Source organism: Toxorhynchites rutilus, chromosome 1, assembly GCF_029784135.1.
Source record: "Toxorhynchites rutilus septentrionalis strain SRP chromosome 1, ASM2978413v1, whole genome shotgun sequence".
Taxonomy (NCBI): domain Eukaryota; kingdom Metazoa; phylum Arthropoda; class Insecta; order Diptera; family Culicidae; genus Toxorhynchites; species Toxorhynchites rutilus.
This window is the reverse complement of record NC_073744.1, coordinates 113,631,612-113,652,106: the sequence shown is the minus strand read 5'-3', so window position 1 is coordinate 113,652,106 and position 20,495 is coordinate 113,631,612. Positions and strand designations below refer to the sequence as shown.

Genomic DNA, 20,495 nt, shown 5'->3' with positions numbered 1-20,495 from the left:
AATTATGTTTTATCAATACAGGAATCATTGAACTGTCCATCTGTAAGGTCGAGTACACCAGAAGTCAAATAATGTGAAAACCATGACTCTCTTATTCGTATCAAAGTTTTGTTTGCGAATGATTTACGTATGAAAATATAGGAAGGGCACTCAACCTACATATGCTTCTTCGTATCATGTATATATTTCAAAATTAGCTTGACGTGAGCAAATTGTTATACAGGTCGGACTCGATTATCCAGGATTCGATTATCCGGAATTTTAGACTCGATTATTCGGAGTATTTTATTTTTGATTTTCGGAATTTTTGAATAATTTGTATAATAAATCCATATTGAATAGCTAATATGGGTATCAAATGAAAGGACTTGACTAGTAGAATGCAAATATTTATGAAAAATGCAAATCCGATATGGCGACCACTACAAAATGGCGGATTTCCTATTTTCTCAGAATCCCATCAATATGGGTATCAAATGAAAGGGCTTGACTAGTAGAACACAGTTATTTATGAAAAATGCAAATCTAAGATGGCGGCCACTACAAAATAACGGATTACATGTATCTGGAGCGTTCTGGAGTCTGAATTCAGTGTTTGATGTGTCATAATAATGTGTCATAATAATCTACACCACAAGAGTATTTTACTATTGCTTCCTTCTGTAGAAGCATTGTACCACTGCGACCATTAGTTAAACTTGATCGTCAGATCAACAAACAGAAAACAGAAAATGAACGATGGTTACAATCAATGACAACAAAAAAATTATACCAACTCAGAGATGACTTCCTGAGAAACAAGTATTTTCTCATATTTCAGTTAAGACATAGTTTGTAGTTAAAACAAATATCAAATTTTATGAACAGCGTCAGACTCAAATCCAAAATCAATGTGTCGTCATGCTATACAGTTTGACTCCAGGAGATTACAGTCGAACCCCGATTATCCGCGTAACAGTCGGGAAAGCTCACCGCGAAGAACGAAAATCACGGATAACGCAATAAAGGACTAAAAATGAGGTGCAAACACAAGAAAGAAAGATGTTTCAATATGAATACTATGTTTTATCACTACAGGAGTCATTAAACTATCCATCTACAAGATCGTGTACACCAGTGGCCAAATAATGTAAAAACCATGACAAAAAATGAGCATGAGCCTACCACTCACTGACAATTGGCCTATAGATTTACTATAGAACTCGCTGTCATGAGAAATCCGCACCGTGGATCATCCGGATAATCGGGGTTCTACTGTATTCCAATAATCGATGAAACACCTATTCTATCATGCCGGTTGTAGGGCCACTGAAGTTTTTTCATTCTCTCAATGCTGCATCATATATCTCTGTCTTTTCCTGTCTTTGTTTCGTTCAGTGGCTGAATAATAATTCCGGTGCAAAACAAATTTGATATTCTTCCCTCGTATCACATCCTTTTTGGTGACGAATGGATGACGATGAATGCACAATCATAGCGATCGTGATCATTCGTCAATGTGAGAAGTGAAAATGCTAATTAGCCTTGTTGTAAATCAGCATGGTAGATCTCGTCGTGGAGAAAAAAGAAGTTGTTTCCATGTTTTATCCATGCATGTAGGATTGAAATATTGAAATAACTACATCTGATCATTGTCAGTATGTTACGAGTTGAAAATTTTGTCAACCATTTCAAAGCAGGTGATTACCGATGGTTATCATTTACAGTTGTACGAACACGTTTAAAGATATTCACTCATTTGATCACAATTTCAAATACAATAGTTTACTGTGTGGACAAACCAAAACCATTAAACATTCTGGTCAGGACGTTCAAGACATATTTCGGATATTTCACCAACAATAAGAAAACAGACAGATGAGTTTACAAGTATCCCGGTTGGGGTACTTCCAACTTCATTTTAAATCATTTGAAAATATAGACTCCTTGAAAACAAAGTCCATCTCATTCGAAAAGCAGTCCTGTTTTGCGTATATATTCAGTTTCAATTATCCAAACGAGTCACAAGGCATGCCATTCTCACACTATTATATACAATACACCCAAAAGAAAAAATAGAGGAGCAAGCTTGAACATCAAATTTTTTTAGTGATTCTTTATAGACTTCGACTTAATGATGAATGAGTATCTGTTGATGAAATATATATCATCATAGATTCGTAATAAAATATTGAACTCCGGCCCCGTCAGGCTAACGCCATATGAGCCTTGATAAAAATATATATTTTGGAAAAAAAAATAGATTGGTAATCTCTTAGTTACATATTTTTACTTTGAGGTGTGTATGTGTAATGTACAAAAATATAGGGGAATAAAAAACGACTTTCTTTTTTATCTGATGTTTTGCAGACTGTGATAACATGTTCATAACTAGGTCAATATCGAGTCCAAATAGTCCAATCTCTCAGCTTCCATTTGCTTCATGGAACGTTACAGTAAGACCTTTTAGTATAAAGATATCTTCGATTTAATGAAAAATAACTCTTTCGCCTTTGATCATCAATGTTTCAAGAAGTAATGATCGCATGGAGATTCGAAAGACAGTTTTGGAAGCCTCTGATATTATTAATAATTGCATTCTAGCATAAATCTTCGGGGAGTTTTATTCGCCTATCGCGTGACTTTGTTTTGGAGAATTAGTGTACGTTGCATTTGTTTTTTTGCTTGTAAGGAGAAAAACACACGGATGCACAATAATCAAAATATGGAGCACATTCAATGCATTTTCCATAGCCTTTATTTATCAGACTCAACTACAATTACAATAGAATCTATTTGCTACATGATTGAATCTGATAATTTTATTACAACAGAAGCTAATAAGAGATTAATTTGTCGGGACTAGGATCTAGGAATAGGATGAAGTCAGCGAGATTGTTTGGTGAGATAAGAATTATAGAAGAGATGCCAACAGTGATATCAACTCTTTTGAAGCATAGATGAATTGGGGAACATTAGGTTGATATCGCTAAGATGTCTCTAACTGATAAGTCACATTGTCAGTGCCCAGAATTCGGATAGTTGAGCCCTGGCAAAATGAAAATACGTACAAAACCAAAGCACATGCTCGATGATATGATAGCCATCACCACAAGAGCAGGTATTACAACGGTTTCAAAAAGATATATATGTGCATTTAATCATGACAATTAGTCACCAGCTTCAAAACTGAATCCCAACGATTCTTTGAACCATGTGTTTGTCGGATGGTTCCTAAGGAATAATTGAATGCAACCAGCGACCGATGTTATCTCAGTATGGTTAGAATTTAGCAATTCTGTAAGATTTTTCGACGAAAATACTATTTGTAGCAACAGAACATATAAAGACGGAAAGGCAGACGAGACTTACTTGAAGATGCATAGTGAAGGTTGTCCTTTTTAGGAAACATCACAACATAATAAAACTTGCCTCTGAATTCAGTTGAACAAATTGTACAAAATAAGTAATTACCAATGAATTTATAACCGAATGACAAATCTGTATGAATATTCTGTGAGATAAAGAATTTCGACACTCATCGTGCGGGTCAATTGCATGCATTTTCAGGATATGAGCCTAGTTGCGAATTTGAAGCAAAAGATACCGTAATCGTGGACCATGGCGTTGTTTCTTACAAACTTCTTAATTCTTCTGGATTGCCACCCCATCATGTCTCGGTTATTATATTTAGGATTTTGGGTCTTTATTGGCATTTTTGTTTCAGATTTGCAATATGTGTCCCCCAGGTGTACTTAGAGTCGGAATTGATACCAAGTTTTTCCTTCAATGTTTTGTAGTTCAATTTTACTTCCAAAGATCAGAAGTCAATTTATTCTCTCATTCTGATCTGACTGAATCCTCGATACATCACAACCAACCAGATATGGTTTCGAAAAATTATCAACCATGCTATTCCACTATACAATATTTTAAAGGATGTCAACGGGTGAAACATTTCGAGATCTGACCATAAGCCGTGGACAATATTAGAAATATTTTTTCTTTGGATGAGGGCCTTCTGGGAGTATTTCTGTACTCTGGCACTTGGTTTCAAAAAGTTTATTTGTCACCATTATAAACCTGTTGATTTTAAATTGACCATAAATTTTCAATCGAGGAGGTGCCGGTTTTACGCACAGTTATCTAAATTGTTACGTAGCCTCTTTTATATTCTAATTTTCAAAATTCCGTTACGTAACGTTTCTGTTACGTGTCAATTTAGATAATTCATTTTACATGCTAAAAAATATCTTTCGGATCGGAATGAACCAAAGCCGGATGTGGAATGCAAAGCTATTTTACACGACCACGCTATCCACATGGCTATTGATGCTTCAGTAATGGTTCAGCAAATACGTGATAATATTGCACCTGGTTATAAAATGAAGTTGGGAAGCGTTTTCTAAGAGTAAAAAAGGAGCGCACGAAGGAGAACAATATCTATCTCGGTCTGGGCCGTGTATGTGGCAAAGTATGCGGAAGGCTTATTTGTCTTTTGTTTCGCTCGCTCGTATTAATCTTATATTGCTGTATCATGTATATTATATAAATGCTTACCAGTATTTGTGAGTCATGACATTTTCTGTTATGTTATGTCTCATTTAATGTCTAAATTGGGATGACAAAACATAAGCTAAAAATCAATTTTGGGTGCAGCCGCCAAGAACATAATAATCACTATATCGGCATGCAAAAAATACCCTCATCCTCGCGTTAATCACCGATACTCGATCAGCTACCTTCCTTGCAACAAACTAACAAGAAAAACAAGACAAACCCCCGAAAAGCGTCAACCCTCGACGGACATGAGATACCTGATTCGATATATAGTGACTCAAACCCGTAGTCGTACTCCACCATGCAAGATCTCTTTTCCCTTCTTTCGAAAATCGAAAACAAGCTTTCGGAACATTCTATTTAGGTTAAGTCATAGTGTCATATGAGAGTTAAAAGGTTTGCTATCTGTTTTCAGAATAATGGTTTCTATTTCTCTAAAAATTGCGAATGTATGTGCTAATGTATGAAAATTGACTCAAACTCATAATCGTACCCTGGTTGAAATCTCTGCTCGATTTCGAAGGCGTTAGCCAATTTCCGAATTCCATAATTAGTATGGTATCCCTTGTTCATTGCGACTATCTTTAGCTGTCTTTGGCCTTATCTACGAGTTTGTTTTTTTTTGGTGTATTCGGAAGGAATATTTATCAATTATTCCATGAAGTGGTTTTTAAAGTAGTTATTTTTAGAAATTTAATGGTTTCTAAATTTCCTACACAGATAACTTCCTCAGTTATTTTTACTGGGATTGATGTCGGAAGATTGTGGAAGAATATCAACAACTTTCCATTGTTTACCCACCGTGAACTCAAACCAACTAATTTAGACAGTTACCAGGTATGCTTTGAAGGTCCCCGCTTTAGTATTAGTAAATAGCGTGCAATTTTGGCAGAACTTCTTTCAGTTCATTTTGTCTTCGAGTTAAATTTTGTGAAAAAAAGATTCAGAAAAACGGGTTATATCAACAAAATTCATGAATTTGTCAAAGTAAAAAAAAGCCCAACCTCATTTCCAACAGAATGCGAAGACGAATTCGACTATCTTTAGTTGAATATGACTTTTCCGAGCCCTGATCCTCATACATCACTCCAAATGAGCTGAAAAGTATCATAAAATCTGATATCCACCCATACTGGTACAGCATTTACTCAAGTGAGAGGCGAGTTTGTGTATAACATCTCGAGCCTCGATTATCCGCGAGAGCGTGTCCCATAGTAATTCTAGAGGTCTTCCAGAAATTTGTCAGCGTGTGGTAGGTTCTATTTTTTGTTTTAGTCATGGCTTTCACATTACCTGAACTCTAATGTACACGACCTTACAGATGGATAGTTTTTTGGTTTTCCCGTTTGTGAGTAATAACATATCAAATGTTTCGGATAATTTTTCGAAACACTCCCTAAACATGACGAGGAGTGTCAAAGGGTGAAGTATAGTCAAAAAATAATGTTAAAAGGAAACTACAGTGAATTGAAATAGGCTTTCCTTTTTAAAAAAAAAACAGGTCAAAAGATTTTAAAAATTGATCCAAAATTTTCCAAACATAGCGCTGCTAGAGTTTACATGGTCCAATTCCAATGATTGCGATCTACTCCGTCCGTCTTCGCATATAACGATCATAATTCCGCAATGTTCTCTAACGATACCCTAGAGCACACCTCACTTTCAATTACAGCTCAAGCGAAAAATAGAACGATACCGTTTCAATTGGGTCTCTTGCGGCATAGCCCTGATGTGCAAGTAAGCAACATTTCGTAACGGTGGTCAAGAACTTAATGATCAAGTAAATATAACCAATTCGCTTGACACAAATAGAAATCGATGCCGGGTGATGTGTTTTGTATATTAACATGCGCAAAATACTGCACAGAGCCACAGAGGTGGATGGAATCGAAGTTTTTCTATGAGTTTGCAAAAGCTGAAACGTTGATTCATAGGTATATATTGTGTGCACATTGTGTGCACATTATCCTAACAAAGAGCTCAAATCTATGCTAGAATTTATCTACAACCAGCCAATCGCGTTGATTTAACGATGATCGATTTACTGTTCGATGGGCTTGGTACTGATGGAATGAAGATTTGATTGGATTTTACTGAGGCATAGACTTAATTTCCTATCACCTTGAAGTAAATTAAGGACAGCTGATTTTATGTTGCGGGGTTAAATTGTTGATCTACTTGATTATGCAATAAGGCAGGCGTACATTTGCTGGACAAATTGTCATGATCGTTCAATGAATGCGATTAGTGACCGAGGGTATCAATCATTTGAGTTTTTGTGAACCCACGTCGTTTCTGTTCGACGGCTAATTAATTATGGAACTGGCAATCGTATTAAGAAAAATGTGAGGCTATACTAAAGCGAGAACCAAAACCAGAAATCCATATCTTGATGTACGAAGGCAGAAGGCAACATGGAGATAATTTGAGATCCCGTTGGCCTATTTTCGCTTGCGCTGTGTTCAGCTACAGATATGTAGAGTCTGCTAGATAAAAGTAGTGTTGTTGATCAAACCAAACACGTAGAAGAATCAACGCTGGAAATCAATAACGAAATAATTAGTTATCCAATGAATAGTAAACACTTCGCCGCTACAGATGTCTTGTTTTCATTTGTTTTCTACAACATTAACTTTCTTCGTGGGCTGATAAACACGATTGCATGATTCTTCACCTCTCTCTCCTGGCTTGCTTGCGTGTGATGAAGCCTAATGAGATTAGGCTGCGCAGACAGACGTGAAGCCTAAATAAAACAAGAAACAAGCAAAACTCCAGCGATTCCTCTCTCGACAAAGTTGTCGATATTGTGTTGGAGTTGATTCGAAAACCCAATTTCGATGAACTTTCTATTCTTTCGCGATGCATTTTCTTTCCAACGTTAGTCAATGGGCAAATTTTTATGGTTCCTGTCACGGTGAAAGATGATACGCAAATTAGTCTAACTGTAGTTTTAAATGCGCCCATTATCTGCTAACATTGGGAGACGACGTGCGAATTATCACAGTTCGACGAACCAGGTTTTGGAAAGGCGTTTTTGGTGCAGATTAACTGTGGGTGACACTACTGCGGTTAATCATGCTGTCATGTTCACAGGTTATCTCGTGGCCGTTATGTCTGGCTTGCGGGACTTTAATTTCATGGCTTACGGCGAGTTATCTATCCAACACTAGATGCTTTCATTAAAAAGCTGAAACACAACTCCTCAAAGTCAACAGATAGAAGAGGAGAAAACACTGTAGCAATTCGTGTGCAAAAAAAATTAAAGTAAGTGCAGCTTTTGTGATTGGATTGGACTTCAAATGTGAATGCACTGGATCAGTCTGGGAACTTCGAGCAAGAGAAGTTTTCTTTTTGGTACAAGTGTGAACAGTTTCAAACTGAAGTCTTGCCGGACAGATTTACCGTAACAGTCAGACTAGATCATCTAATCTTTGAAATCATGTCGGTTAATGTTCTCTGACAAAATGGTTATGGTGTCGTATGTTGAGGAAAATTTACAACTATATTGAATTTTCCAACAGCATGGATGGCCGGTTCGGATTGGAAGTATTAAATCCATGCAGCAAACCATAACGGTTGACCGATGTAAACTTTTGCCTTGTTGTTCAGTAACCTACAAATTTATTAAATATCAATTTAGTAAACTATCTTTTTGGCAACAAACATGAAAATTTATCTTTTTTAACATTTTTACAAATTTATTATTAATATTTTTTAATTTATTATTCTGCACCCCTTAAACTCTTAGGCCAGGCGCAAATTGAGACGCGTATAGCGCGTGTAACTTACCGCGATATAGCGCCTGTTTTTGTGGCTAATGAAAACAGATAGAACGGCGCAAATTGGCCAGATGACGCGAGATTGTGGAGCGCTCGTGAGACACGACTCGCGTGACGCTGTGGCTGAACCACAGTTTCTCGTGCTGGTCGTATCGGTTGTGGTAGTTGTGTTGGTGAACGATCATATAGTGCGTTGAGTTTGGCACTGTGTGGTCGTACCGGTCGGGTGATTGTGTTAGTAAATAAATATATCGCGCAAATCTGTGTGAATCAAACATTGTATGCGAGTGGCACGTTATTTACACCAAACTGTGACTGAATATGCGCTCCACCACGCTACGTTTGTGGCACGTATGAGTCGTGTTGGTAGTCTCGTGTTCGTTTACGAGCGCTATACGCTTCTCAATTTGCGCCTTGCCTTACGAAAGAGTTTCTCGTACAGTAGTTACACATTTCCTTTTTAATCGATTTCAAATAGGCACGCCATCCATCTTGCTTGAAACTTGTTCATGTGTAGATGCTCATGAAAGACGTTTCCCACATGTTTCCATTCTAGATGTTTATGTCATTTTTGGTGTTGACATCTCTTATGGACTTCTAGCGTGTGTATCATTCAAAACAATTTCACAGACACGCTTGAACTTATCAACTTCCAAATGGACAGTCTCATACGATGGTGCAGACTCACAGAAGAGTTGATTCATATCTCGCTTTATATCAGTTGCGGTTTGATTGGTCTTCCACATATAAATGCAGTAGAACTCCGAGTATCGGCGGAAGCGAGTTCCATAGTAATTCTATATATCTTCCTGAAATTTGTCAGTGAGAGGTAGGCACTTGCTATTTTGTATTGGTCATGAATTTCATGAATTTTCAAAAACATCTATTGCTATTGCTGTATCAGTTGTATAAAATATATGGTTGCGTATATTCTATATGGGTCTTCCTAAAGGCTTGTCCGTGCCTGGTCTATTCTCGGTGCGTCAGTACCTGGGTCTTCCATTGATTCGTTTTTAAGTTCATTCGCCTGGTTTCCGTTTTCGATGTCCTGATCAGTGCTTAGTCTGTGCCTAGTGGGACCGATGTCGGTAGTTTCTCCTCGTCGTTGCTGTGTCTCAGTTATCTTTAAGCTGCCCATAGACGTTCAATATTATGGCGCAATATTTCAATATTTATCTATATTTTTGATCAGTCCATGGGCCGGTTTAGCTTCCAGAGATGTTGAATGTTTCGGGGTTTCCTTTTTTTCATTTTATATCGTCCTATATCGACCACTAGCGAAGTGGTCTGCCTTTTCATTCTCGGGAATACCGAAGAAGACCCGAATTCACGTGAAGGTGGTATCCGAACGGGCATCCCAGAATATTTGTTGTATCCAGGGTACCTCGACTTCTCCTATTCCAGCGTGGCGACAGCGCTGGCTGAGTCGGATAACAATGGCAATGGGGTGGTTTGATTGGTATGTAGCGGCGATACACGCGGCAGCCGCCCCCAGCGGTGTCTAAGCTCGGTTGTATGTTCTGGAGATGTCGTTGCCAAACCATCCTTACCTCATTCAGAGCATGACTCAGGGTGACCAGATATGTGTTGGTCCCGTAGCCTGGCCGGAATGCGTGTTGTCGGAAGTCCAGTAGGTTGTTTCCGGAAGGATGCTGACTCAGCCGTTCACCATTCTCCCTATGACCTTGGATGCAACAGGTTAGTGATATCAGGCGGAATTCTTCTGATGAGTGTCCGGTTTTGTCTGTTTTTTTTTTCAAGTTGGACAACCAGGCTCCAAGATCATTCTTGAAGGTAGTGCTCAGTACAGGTCCTGTTGAAGAATTATATCGGTATCGTTTCATCTGCTGCAGGACGTTTCGCGAGGAGCGGGAAACGTTCGGTCTCGCTGATTTTTCCTTGACGACGGAATGTGAAGAGTTTCTATTCGTATAGATTGAGGTGCTGGTTGGGATCTTGATCTGTGCATGATCTTATATCTTGAGGCATGGGATCTTATATCGATGTATAGCGTCTACCGTGATTGTGTTTCGTTTGGTGAATTCTGTGGGGTAGCCTTCCAGTGCTGATATGGATTGGAAGTAGTGTCTCTGACCTTTCGCGACTGCGAGTGGGTCAGAAACAGTACCATTCACTCGCCGTACCATTTACCCGTCGCCATATCTCGGGCGAGGTGTTGGATTGGATAAGCGCTACGTATTTTGTTCCTGCATTCATTTCGAGCCGCGCGATAGGCATTCCTTGTTCTCGTTTCGTGCGGGTGTCCAACGGGTATCCGCGGCTAGTCGAGTCCTCTTTTCTCGATTTTATTGCGCAGAGCGTAGATCAACTCGTTCTGTACGCTGGGGATCCGTGAATTCGGCAAATAAATTGAGATTACTGTCACCGGAGTGGGATAGTTGATTCTTACTGCGATTGCTGGAAGTTCTATGTTTAGATTCACTACGGTGAACTGGAATAACTGAAGAACCTCTACTGCGACGAAATGGTAGAAGTTCGCGTGTGTTCTCAGTATTCAAATGTATTGGCCGTCCAGGAATCCATTCAGTTCTGTGTCGGTGGTTCGGAAGAAACGTCCGGGTTCCGATGGGAGTCCCTCGTCGGCCTGTAACTTCCGCGCCAAAAACAGCTCTTACAACATTAAATGTTGTAACAATGAGTACAATAATACCTTTGACACAGTTGTCAAAAGGATATTGTACCCATTTTATGGCTGTTGATTACAAACAAATGACGCTCATGAAGTTTATGGTAAAGGACATCCTGATTTATGTTGTGCGGAAGTGAAGGGTATTCTATGCTATCAATGAAAACATCAAACACAAACAGTCTCTGAAGGTTACCTCGTCTATGAGTTAAATTTTCTAAGGCAATGAGCAAGCCAACTTGAAGATTCCTTAACACTTTGCGGACCGCTCACGAGATTTCTCGTGTTTCGCGTCCCACCCGTTGCGGACCGCTCACGAGATTTTTCTTTTTCGCGTTCCTTCTTTATGGACTTGTGTGAAATTAGCGGATAAAAGTTTTTGTTGCGTGAAAGTTTCTGTTCAACGTCTTGCTGGATTAAATGAATTATTTCAGTTGAAATAAATTGATTGTTCATCAAGTAACAACTTTCAAAGTCACTTTCAAAGCTCATTAGATAGAGAATTGAATCATTCATCTTTCCACACAATTATTTTTTTTCTTGACCGTAACAGAGAAAAGTTATAGACTGAAACGCGAGCATGGGTCAATATAGGAAAATATACAGAATTTTGTAAATCAAAAAAAGTTGTTCGAATAGAGTTATCGAAGTTATTTGATAGAGAAATCTTTTACCTATCTTCCATCCACAATGGGGAAAATTAATTAATTTAAAGTGATTTTTAAAAAGTTATTCGAAAGGACCCAAAACACATTTTTGAGATAATACTCATTGGATAGAGAATACTTTTTATCCATTTTAAGCCATTTTAAGCCAAATTTTGGAAAAGAGTCTGAGAAAAGTTATGGGCCAAAATGTATACAAGTTGTAGGAGGGAAATTAAAAATTTAACGAAAATGGAAATAGAACTTTTTCACAAACGAAAAAAAATTGAACAGAGTGCGAAGTCGAAATTTTTAGGCGATATTTGAAATGCTTTCAAATCGTGAAATATCAACGCATGAAGATGGGGAATATTTTACAGAGAAATTTGTATTTCGATGTATGAAGATGTAGTGGACAAAAATATCGGGAAGAAATGGGAAATCGATTTCTTTCTGCTTTTTCAAAGATAGCAAATCCAGTTAACGTTATCTACTGTCTTTCATTTGATTTCTATAACATTTCTGTAAGACCATACAGTACTGAGATATTATTGTATGAACGAAAAATTTCGAAATCGTATTTGATAATAAATAGTTCAATAAATAATCATCGAAAAACAGTTTTGAAAACTTTAATAAATTCTATACACCCAGGATTTTGTTATAATTTGTCGCGGTACACCACAGTAGATATACTGTGAGTATTTTCTCAAATTTTCATTTCCAAGCCTATTGAGAACGGGAAAAAAAAAGAAAAACTCATTTTTTCACTATAGCTCTTATAGTAAACCATATAGGAGAATTATCTTATTATCTGAACAAATCATACATATCTATAACATGCGTAGGAAAACATTTAAATACGAATTATAGTAGTACTGAATCTCTAAATCCTAAAATTTCTAGATTTTTTTAGTACTTCAATTTTTTAGGAATTTATTTTTTCATTATATTCCTCGATATATCATAGTAAGATGCACTTTTTAGTAGTACGTTTTTCACCATAGATCCTAAGGTGAATCACATAGGGATTCGAAAAATAGACAAAATTTCTATACAATAGAAATTTTTATTTCTCTTTACTTTTTATGTACTTCCTTACCCAGCAAGACCCTTTCCCCCGTACAACTCGTGAACGTTTTGGCCAATAACTTTTCTTAGACCCTTTTCCGATCAATGAAAATTTGGCTAAAGATAAATAAAAATATTCTTTATCGAATGAGTACTATCTCGAGACTGTATTTCCGGTCCTTCCAAATATTTTTTTTTCAATTTTCTTTAAAACAATTAATTTCTCCCATACAACTTCGCCTATAACTTTTTTCAGACCCTTTTCCGATTAATAAAATTGTGGCTGGAAGATAGGTAAAATATCTGTCTATAGAATAACTTCGATAACTCTATTCGAACAACTTTTTTTTTATTTTCAAAATTCTGTATATTTTCCTATATTGACTCATGCTCACGTTTCAATCTATAACTTTTTTCTGTAACGATCAAGAAAAAAAATGAACTATGTGGAAAGATGAATGATTCAATTCTCTATCTAATGAGCAAAAATTTGAAGGTTGTTACTTTATGAACAATCAATTTATTTCAACTGAAATAGATCATTATTCATTAAATCCAGCAAGACGTTGAACAGAAACTTGCACGCAACAAAAATCCGCAACATTTTATCCGCTAACTTAACACATAGAGGCGAATGAACCGCAAACTTTCAAACCTCTTAAAAACTTGCAAGCAAAGCAAGTAACTTCACACAAGTCAAAACGTACGGTTCCGGGCGTATGTCTTACATATTTCTTCCCGGTCCTTAAAGTGTTAAGAACGTATACACCGCTGAAGCCACTTGTATTGCGTCAGACAAAAGCCAACGGCCGCGAAGTTTTTTGCAATCAACCGTGTCCCCTAGATCGCGAATAGCTTCTCACGTTCCAGAACTTCTGAAAAGATGAAATATTTGAAACCTGTTCGGGATTGTAAGCTCCATCCTTGCTTAGCGCACCACAGAAGAATCTTATCCACATCAGCGTGAAGTGCCTAGCAGTCTAGATTATGTAACTTTGTAGTGTTTCAGATCGTCAACGATTCCAGTCCAATGTAGAAATCATTCAGCAAATGGAAGCCTATCGATTTGACAAACGACCTAAGGCCAGATAGGTAACCGTTTCATTGAGCCATTCGGTGATCCAGTCAGGACCGGATGCTTTTCCACCTGGGGTGGGAAAGATGGACACTAACTGAAAAGTTATATTTTGAAATTCAAGTTGATGTAGGAATGAAAGATTTGGACAACGTTTTAGAAACCGCTAAGCCAGGCGTTTTCAGTTGTTTCAGTGGATTCATTGGACGAATTCTTTAGTCCGTTTTTTTGCGTTTTCAGTTTGGTTTTTTTTTCGAAAGCAAATTTTTTCACTTTTGTCAAGGGCTTCCCATAGAATCTTATTAGTTATTGTTCCTACTGCTGACTGAAAACTGTTGGAAATGGTTAAATCGACGGTGAAAACTTGGATTTTTTAAAGCGCCGTATATGTGTTGTTCTTGGAATGTTGGAATTAAACGCAGTTGTGTTCACGAAGGACCCTTCCTCAGAGCCCCTTCCATCCATAACTTCCGGTTATTCTTGGAAACGTAGTTAGTGGACATCAGTTAAAAAACAGCCATTCCATGCCAAACCGATATAGTGGTTCTCAGATCTTCGTAAAAATTGGTAGTTTTGGTCCTTATCACCAAATATTACGCCTTTATTTTTTAAATTTTTCATTAGGTTATCCATTCCCAATTTAGGATGGTCCGAAAAATCACCTCAAAAACGGAAAACACTACTTTGATTTTTGGAAATGTTATGTAAAAAACCCCTTTCAAGCAAAAATATAACAAAATATAGCGTCTTTTGTCACAAACCATGAAAACAGTAACAAAATACAATCAAAATTATGAAAACAAGATCCTTTTTTTTCGCAGGTGTGACATTTTTAAATAAGTGTTCATTGGCTTCATTTGATATACAGATCAGCTGAATCGGTCCAGTAGTTCAAAAGTTATGAATTTATAAAAAGTAATTTTTAGAAAAAAGAAGAAAAAGTTGATTTTTCGGACCACCCTAAAATAGAAATGGTCACGCTAATGAAAAAATACGGGTCTACTATATTGCGATAAGGAACAAAACTACCAATTTTTACGAACATTTGAGAACCACCATATCGGTTTGACACGGAATGGCTAAAAAGAAGGAGGAGATAATCAAATTGTTTTCAGAACAAAATGTTCGTCTTTCCCTCTATTCGATGGAGTTTTTTTTAATATCTTTTTGGAGTAAAAATTACTTACCATTGATTCGATAAAATGGAAGGAAAGTGGTGATAGTAAAACACTGACGTTACGAAAAACACCTAAAAATTACTTGTAACAATAAAAATTATATCGCACTGTTCTTTGCAGAACACTTTTATGTTTTTATTCACAATTTTGACAGAAGACCAGCTAGTTGTACACAATGAATGTCAAAAGTATTGATATACTGTATTGTAAGTTTGTACACCTTTCAAATTTAAAATAAAAATTTATCGATCATACATAAGTGTCCATCTTAACGCTCTGCCCGTTTACTTCGACTTTCCTCTAATTGATTGAATTACGGAAATAAATGTTTCAACGATACAATCTTTGAAACACAGTTCAGTGAAACATTAATCAAAACATCTTAATCGAAATGAAAGATGGCGAAGAAATTTGAAAGCATGGCTGGAAGTAAGTGGATGGAAGGTTAGGCTTTCCCACCGCTATTAAAATCTAGATGAATGACCTTTTAATTGTAGGTGCGAAAAGAGGAACTGATTGGGCGTTTTTCTTCGCAGCATTGTGAACAATCGCTTGACCGCAAATCAGACAGTGGCACTTAGTTTTTGCATTTATTTTATTGCAGTTCATTTACCGTGCCTGTATAAAGTGTGGAGGTACACTACTATACTGGGCTATATTCATAACCATGAATGTCAGAAGCAAATGTCCGCCTTAATGTAGAATTGCACTTAGTTAATGGCAAGAGAGCTAATTGAAAATTGCATCACAATTATATTTGATTTGAAACCTCTTTTAGTTATGTTTATCCGTTAACAGTTGCATCTTCGGGCGAATGTTTCCATCAGACATGCCACACACACAGTATAAGAGAATCCAGGACTATCACACAAGTAGCGATTGCGATTATCACCATGCTTCACTTCACTTGACACACTAATAATCAATTTCTGTTTCTTCACGTATATTCCTTACAGAAAACAACTTCTGGAACACCGCCATCGGCAAGAAGACGACCGTAGAAGATATTTGCATCAGCAGCAGCAAACAGCGGCGCCAATATGAATGGCTCAAGTTACGAGATCAACACTAACGGTGATATTTTGTCACAAAACCAGCAGAAAGGTTGGTGGACCATTGGGCTTATAAATGGACAGTTTAAGTATATGACGGCCGAAACGTTCGGCTATAAACTGAATGCTAACGGAGCTAGTCTGAAGAAGAAGCAGCTGTGGACACTGGAGCCATCCAACACCGGTGAAAGTAAGTACCTGCAATTGATAAACAAAATTAGATAACCGTCAGTGGCTGACTTGAGAATGAGAATTCGGTATATCGTTTTTCGTTTTTCGAATTTATCAATAAGTTTGAAAGTCGAGAGCGCGTGAGAAACAATTTTAGGTTCGTATTAGTTGTTTTTTACATTTGTTAGATTTTGTGAAATGAAATGATAAATTTTAAGATTCAAAATTTATGATTCTGTTCAATTTTGTGATATATTATACACTCGACAATAAAATTGAAAGAACAGAGAGTGAAGTCCAAATTTTTAAGTGATTGCGAAATGATGTGGCTTTGTGAAAAATCAAATCTTCATTTTGTTTATTTTTTTGAAGATAACATTATTTTGAAGCTTAAATTTTTAAGTTTTGGATTATTTCACAAACATATTTTTATCTGGGTGTGTGTGGATGTAGTGGACAAAAATATAGGGTAGAAATAAAAAATCGATTTCTTTCTGTTTTTCCAAACTATTTGTAGACTAGCGCAATTTTTTTTGCTACCCAACTCAATAGCGAACCCAATTAACCTTATGAAATAGCTTACATTTGATTGCTAGTATTTCCTGTAAGATTTCTCCATGTTTCTGTTCGAATGAAAAATTACCACTTCGTCTTTGAGGTAGTTTTGAAAACTCCAATAAATTCTGTGCAAGGCTTATTTGTTGCTTTGTCGAGAAAATGATTATTTCAATTATTTGCATCAATTTTGAAAAAGTGCCGAAAACACGTTTTTTCTATAGCCTTTTAGAATTCTGTAATTTTGCAAATATTGCAGTAAGTTCTAATGTTAGCAGGAAAATTTTAGCCAAGTGTATCCCCTAAACTGTGCTCCCGTGGCCGAGTGATTAGCGTCAAACCTAACATGCCGGGGGTTCGGGTTCGATTCCCGTTCTGGTCGGGGAAATTTTTCTTCAAAGAAATTTCCTCTGACTTGCACTGTGGTCACGCGTATTCTAGAGCTTGCCACTCAGAATGCATTCAAGGCGTGTTATTTGGCATAGAAATCTCAACTAAGTACTAATGAAAATGACGCAAGTAATACTACGTTGAGACGGCGGAGTTCCTCTAGGAACGTTAGTGCCATATAAGAAAAAGAAGATCCCCTAAACTCCTGTGAACGTTTCATCGGCCGTTTTTAGCCGATCGATCAAAGTATGGAGTAAATGAACACCTCATCGCAAACTGTACCAAAACTACAAAATGCTATGCGTACCCTCGGAACGAACGATTCGTATCTTTCATTTTCATGAGTTTTGGGATCACTCCTTGCAATCGTCGTACCCACAAACGCATTTGAACGGAGATAACTATTTTTTTGCAATTATATCACTTTTGACGTAGGACTACGTCTTTCATTTCTATGCCGGGGTGTAAAATCAAAGTTTCGAAAACGAAGGCGTTACGCCGGAGACCGAGATTTTGAGTGTTAATAGCTCCCCTAAACAACTGAACGAAATGTTATGATAAACACTTCATTCGAAAGATAAAATGTCTACGCGTTCTATACTTGTTACTTTCTGATCCAAAAACTTGTTTCAATAGTCTTAAATTTGCTCACAGGCTATTGAAATCACCAATCGGTATATAAGCGAGCGCCGCTCGGAAATCCACTCAGTTATAATTGAACAGCGATTGGAGCATGTTGTCGCTGTTGTGGTGAAGCTCTTCGTTTATCATGAAAGCGCGGATGAACGGTGTTACCAAGAGCCTGTTTGTGCATCTTAGGCCAGAAGGGAATCCATCAGGAGGAGAGTGATGCCACAAACGGTTCCCCAAGAAGATCTCGAAGCAGCCGCTACACACACACACACACATACACGCGCGGAATTCTTTCCGTTTGGATGCCATTCAGCATCGAGAAAGATCCGGAAAATAATCTGCCAGTTCCTCTGGGAATTTAAAAATACATTCATGTGAAAGAGTTTATTTGATTGTTTTCTATCCATGTAACACTGTGACCAAATATGTTTCAATCAAGTGCTATTAACAGACGGTTATCGAGTTAGCATAAACCACTGGTGGGCTTCCAGTATCGAGGAAAATGTGGAAATATCCAATCGTTACTGAAAATAATCTGCCAGTTCCTCTGGGAATTTAAAATTACATTCATGTGAAAGAGTTTATTTTAATGTTTTTTATCCATGTAACACTGTGACCAAATACATTTGGTTTTGTGATTGTTCAATCAATCGCAATTAACAGGATAGCTTCTGAAGATTATTCTACCCCATCAGTAGGATATTTCCGTATCCAATATTGGATGCATAAAACCTTGTGCCTCCAACGTAACGCTCTCGTTTTCGAAGTTCTCCAAATATTCATTCATTCAGAATGAATTCAGATTCAACTTCAAACAAATGATCTCTAAATCAACGATAGTCCTACGTCACCCTTGCGGTTATACCATAGATATAACCCACTTCCTGTTTTTAACTAGGCAAATCTAGCTAGAATTTTTATCTGATCCCAGGCTTCTTAATGCCAAAGGAGAACTCGCTCTGCGGGACGCACGTATCTGCATGCTTGTGGTTTTTAGTCCTGATCGAGGAATTGTCGGACAATCGCGCAGGTGCTAAGGATGATCGACTTTTGGATGCCGGACAATTCCTTCTCGATGTTCAGCTCGTTTAGCGCTTCCAGAAGCGTCTTTGGAATAGTTCCAGTTCCAGAAAGAACGACTGGACCTATTTGATGATTCTCTTCCAGATTTTAGTTCAGTGGAATAGCGACATCGATGAAGGTGACTTGTCGGTCGCTCTTAAGGTATACCATAATATCTGGATGGTTGTGGTGGATCAAGGCTGGTCATATCTATTACTTCTATTACTTTTATTACTGAAGAGAGCTCATCACGTGTAAGCTAGAAATTAGATGTGGCCTTGTTGACGTGTGGCCGCTCCAGTTGATGGGGGTGAACACCATGCACCTCCTTCTGCTTTCAAGCTGCAATCTTCTTCTCTACTGTCTGCAGATTGTAGTTAAGTTTGTACTCCGCTTGCGCCAACTGCAGAGCGCTGTCTCAGCGGTGCACACAGCCCGGTATAGTTGTCGTACACACAGTGCGGCAATATCGACGATTCCAAGTCCCATATTTTCGCCGATCTGCTGCCTCTTTTGTACGCCATCAGCCTTCCAATTGCGGCGCGCTTGTTTCGCACCGTTGCTCCAATCTCCTTTGCCTCTTGGGCTAACACGGTATCGTAAACTTTGAGGGGTCGGCACAGCAACACAGTAAACTTTCAGTTTCAGCTCCTCCATGTTTTCAGCATCAACCAAGTGGTGCGGAAGAACGTGCTCGTTTATGAACTTTACTGCACTTGTCAGTCTGCGGGAATGCTACAACTTCAGGATCCTGGAGCGCGACAAAGTGTCCGTGTCGCGAAACTGTGAGAACGCTTCGTCGTAATGTAAAATCAGATCGCCGTAGTGGCCTCCACTGGTACTGAACATCGTCTCGACACATTGCTTGCTTTCTCGAACATTGTTAGTGTATGATAATCACTTCACACGAAAGACAAATTGTCCAAGATGCTTGTGCATTTTTGACCCGGAAACTTTGAAAAGCTTTAAAATTACTTTGAAAACAGGCTATTGAAATTACACTAATCTGTATATAAGCCGGTGCCCGGTCGGAAATCCATTTAGTAGTGGTTACAAAAGACCGGTAAAAAGGTTTCGCTTCCCTAAACACTATGCTCTTCTCTCCCAATTCCATTGCTTTTCTGCCACCAGACTTATCGGTGACTTCAGCGAAAAATGAAGTATCGATCATAATTCGATATAGATTTAGGAATGATGTCATTGGCTATGGATTCGATAGTAGAGAATACGAAATGTATCATATAGAGTAGAGAATATTTTACCGAGAAGGAATCGATTCGTCTTTTGAACGTTAATAATTCTTATTTCGGTTCAATAAAGTAGTATGATAGTCACTTTATTCGAATGATAAAATATCTAAGAGTTATATATTCGTTACTTATTGATTGTTGATCTGAAATTGAATAATCACAGGAGAACCGCGCTATAGAGGCGACTTCTCTGCGAACATCTTACTAACCTTCTTTCCTTCCTCTGGTTACTATAAGAACATGGTCAGGGAATTCAAAAAATATCAGGAAAAATCAGGGAATATCAGGGATTTTCGTCACTAATCTGGAAAAATGCAATTCTGTAGATTAGAATTTTTATTATTGCAGTAATTAAACAGTTAATGGTACCAAAACAATTGCATTTGACTAGTTTGACTATCACTTACTTAAAGGGTGTTTTTTTTTAATTTTTAGGAATTATATTTTCA

At 37.6% G+C, this 20,495-nt stretch overlaps 1 protein-coding gene across 6 annotated transcripts in view; it reads left to right on the top strand.

The window, feature by feature from the left end:
• Window positions 1-20,495, top strand: part of LOC129773821 (protein singed) — a 65,460-nt gene that overhangs the window by 12,663 nt on the left and 32,302 nt on the right. For all 6 annotated transcript variants that reach the window (XM_055777481.1, XM_055777494.1, XM_055777476.1 and 3 more), the window contains exon 2: window positions 15,890-16,175. In XM_055777481.1, the coding sequence (XP_055633456.1) occupies window positions 15,974-16,175 (202 nt within the window). In that variant the 5' untranslated portion in view covers window positions 15,890-15,973. The remainder of the gene's footprint in view (window positions 1-15,889; window positions 16,176-20,495) is intronic.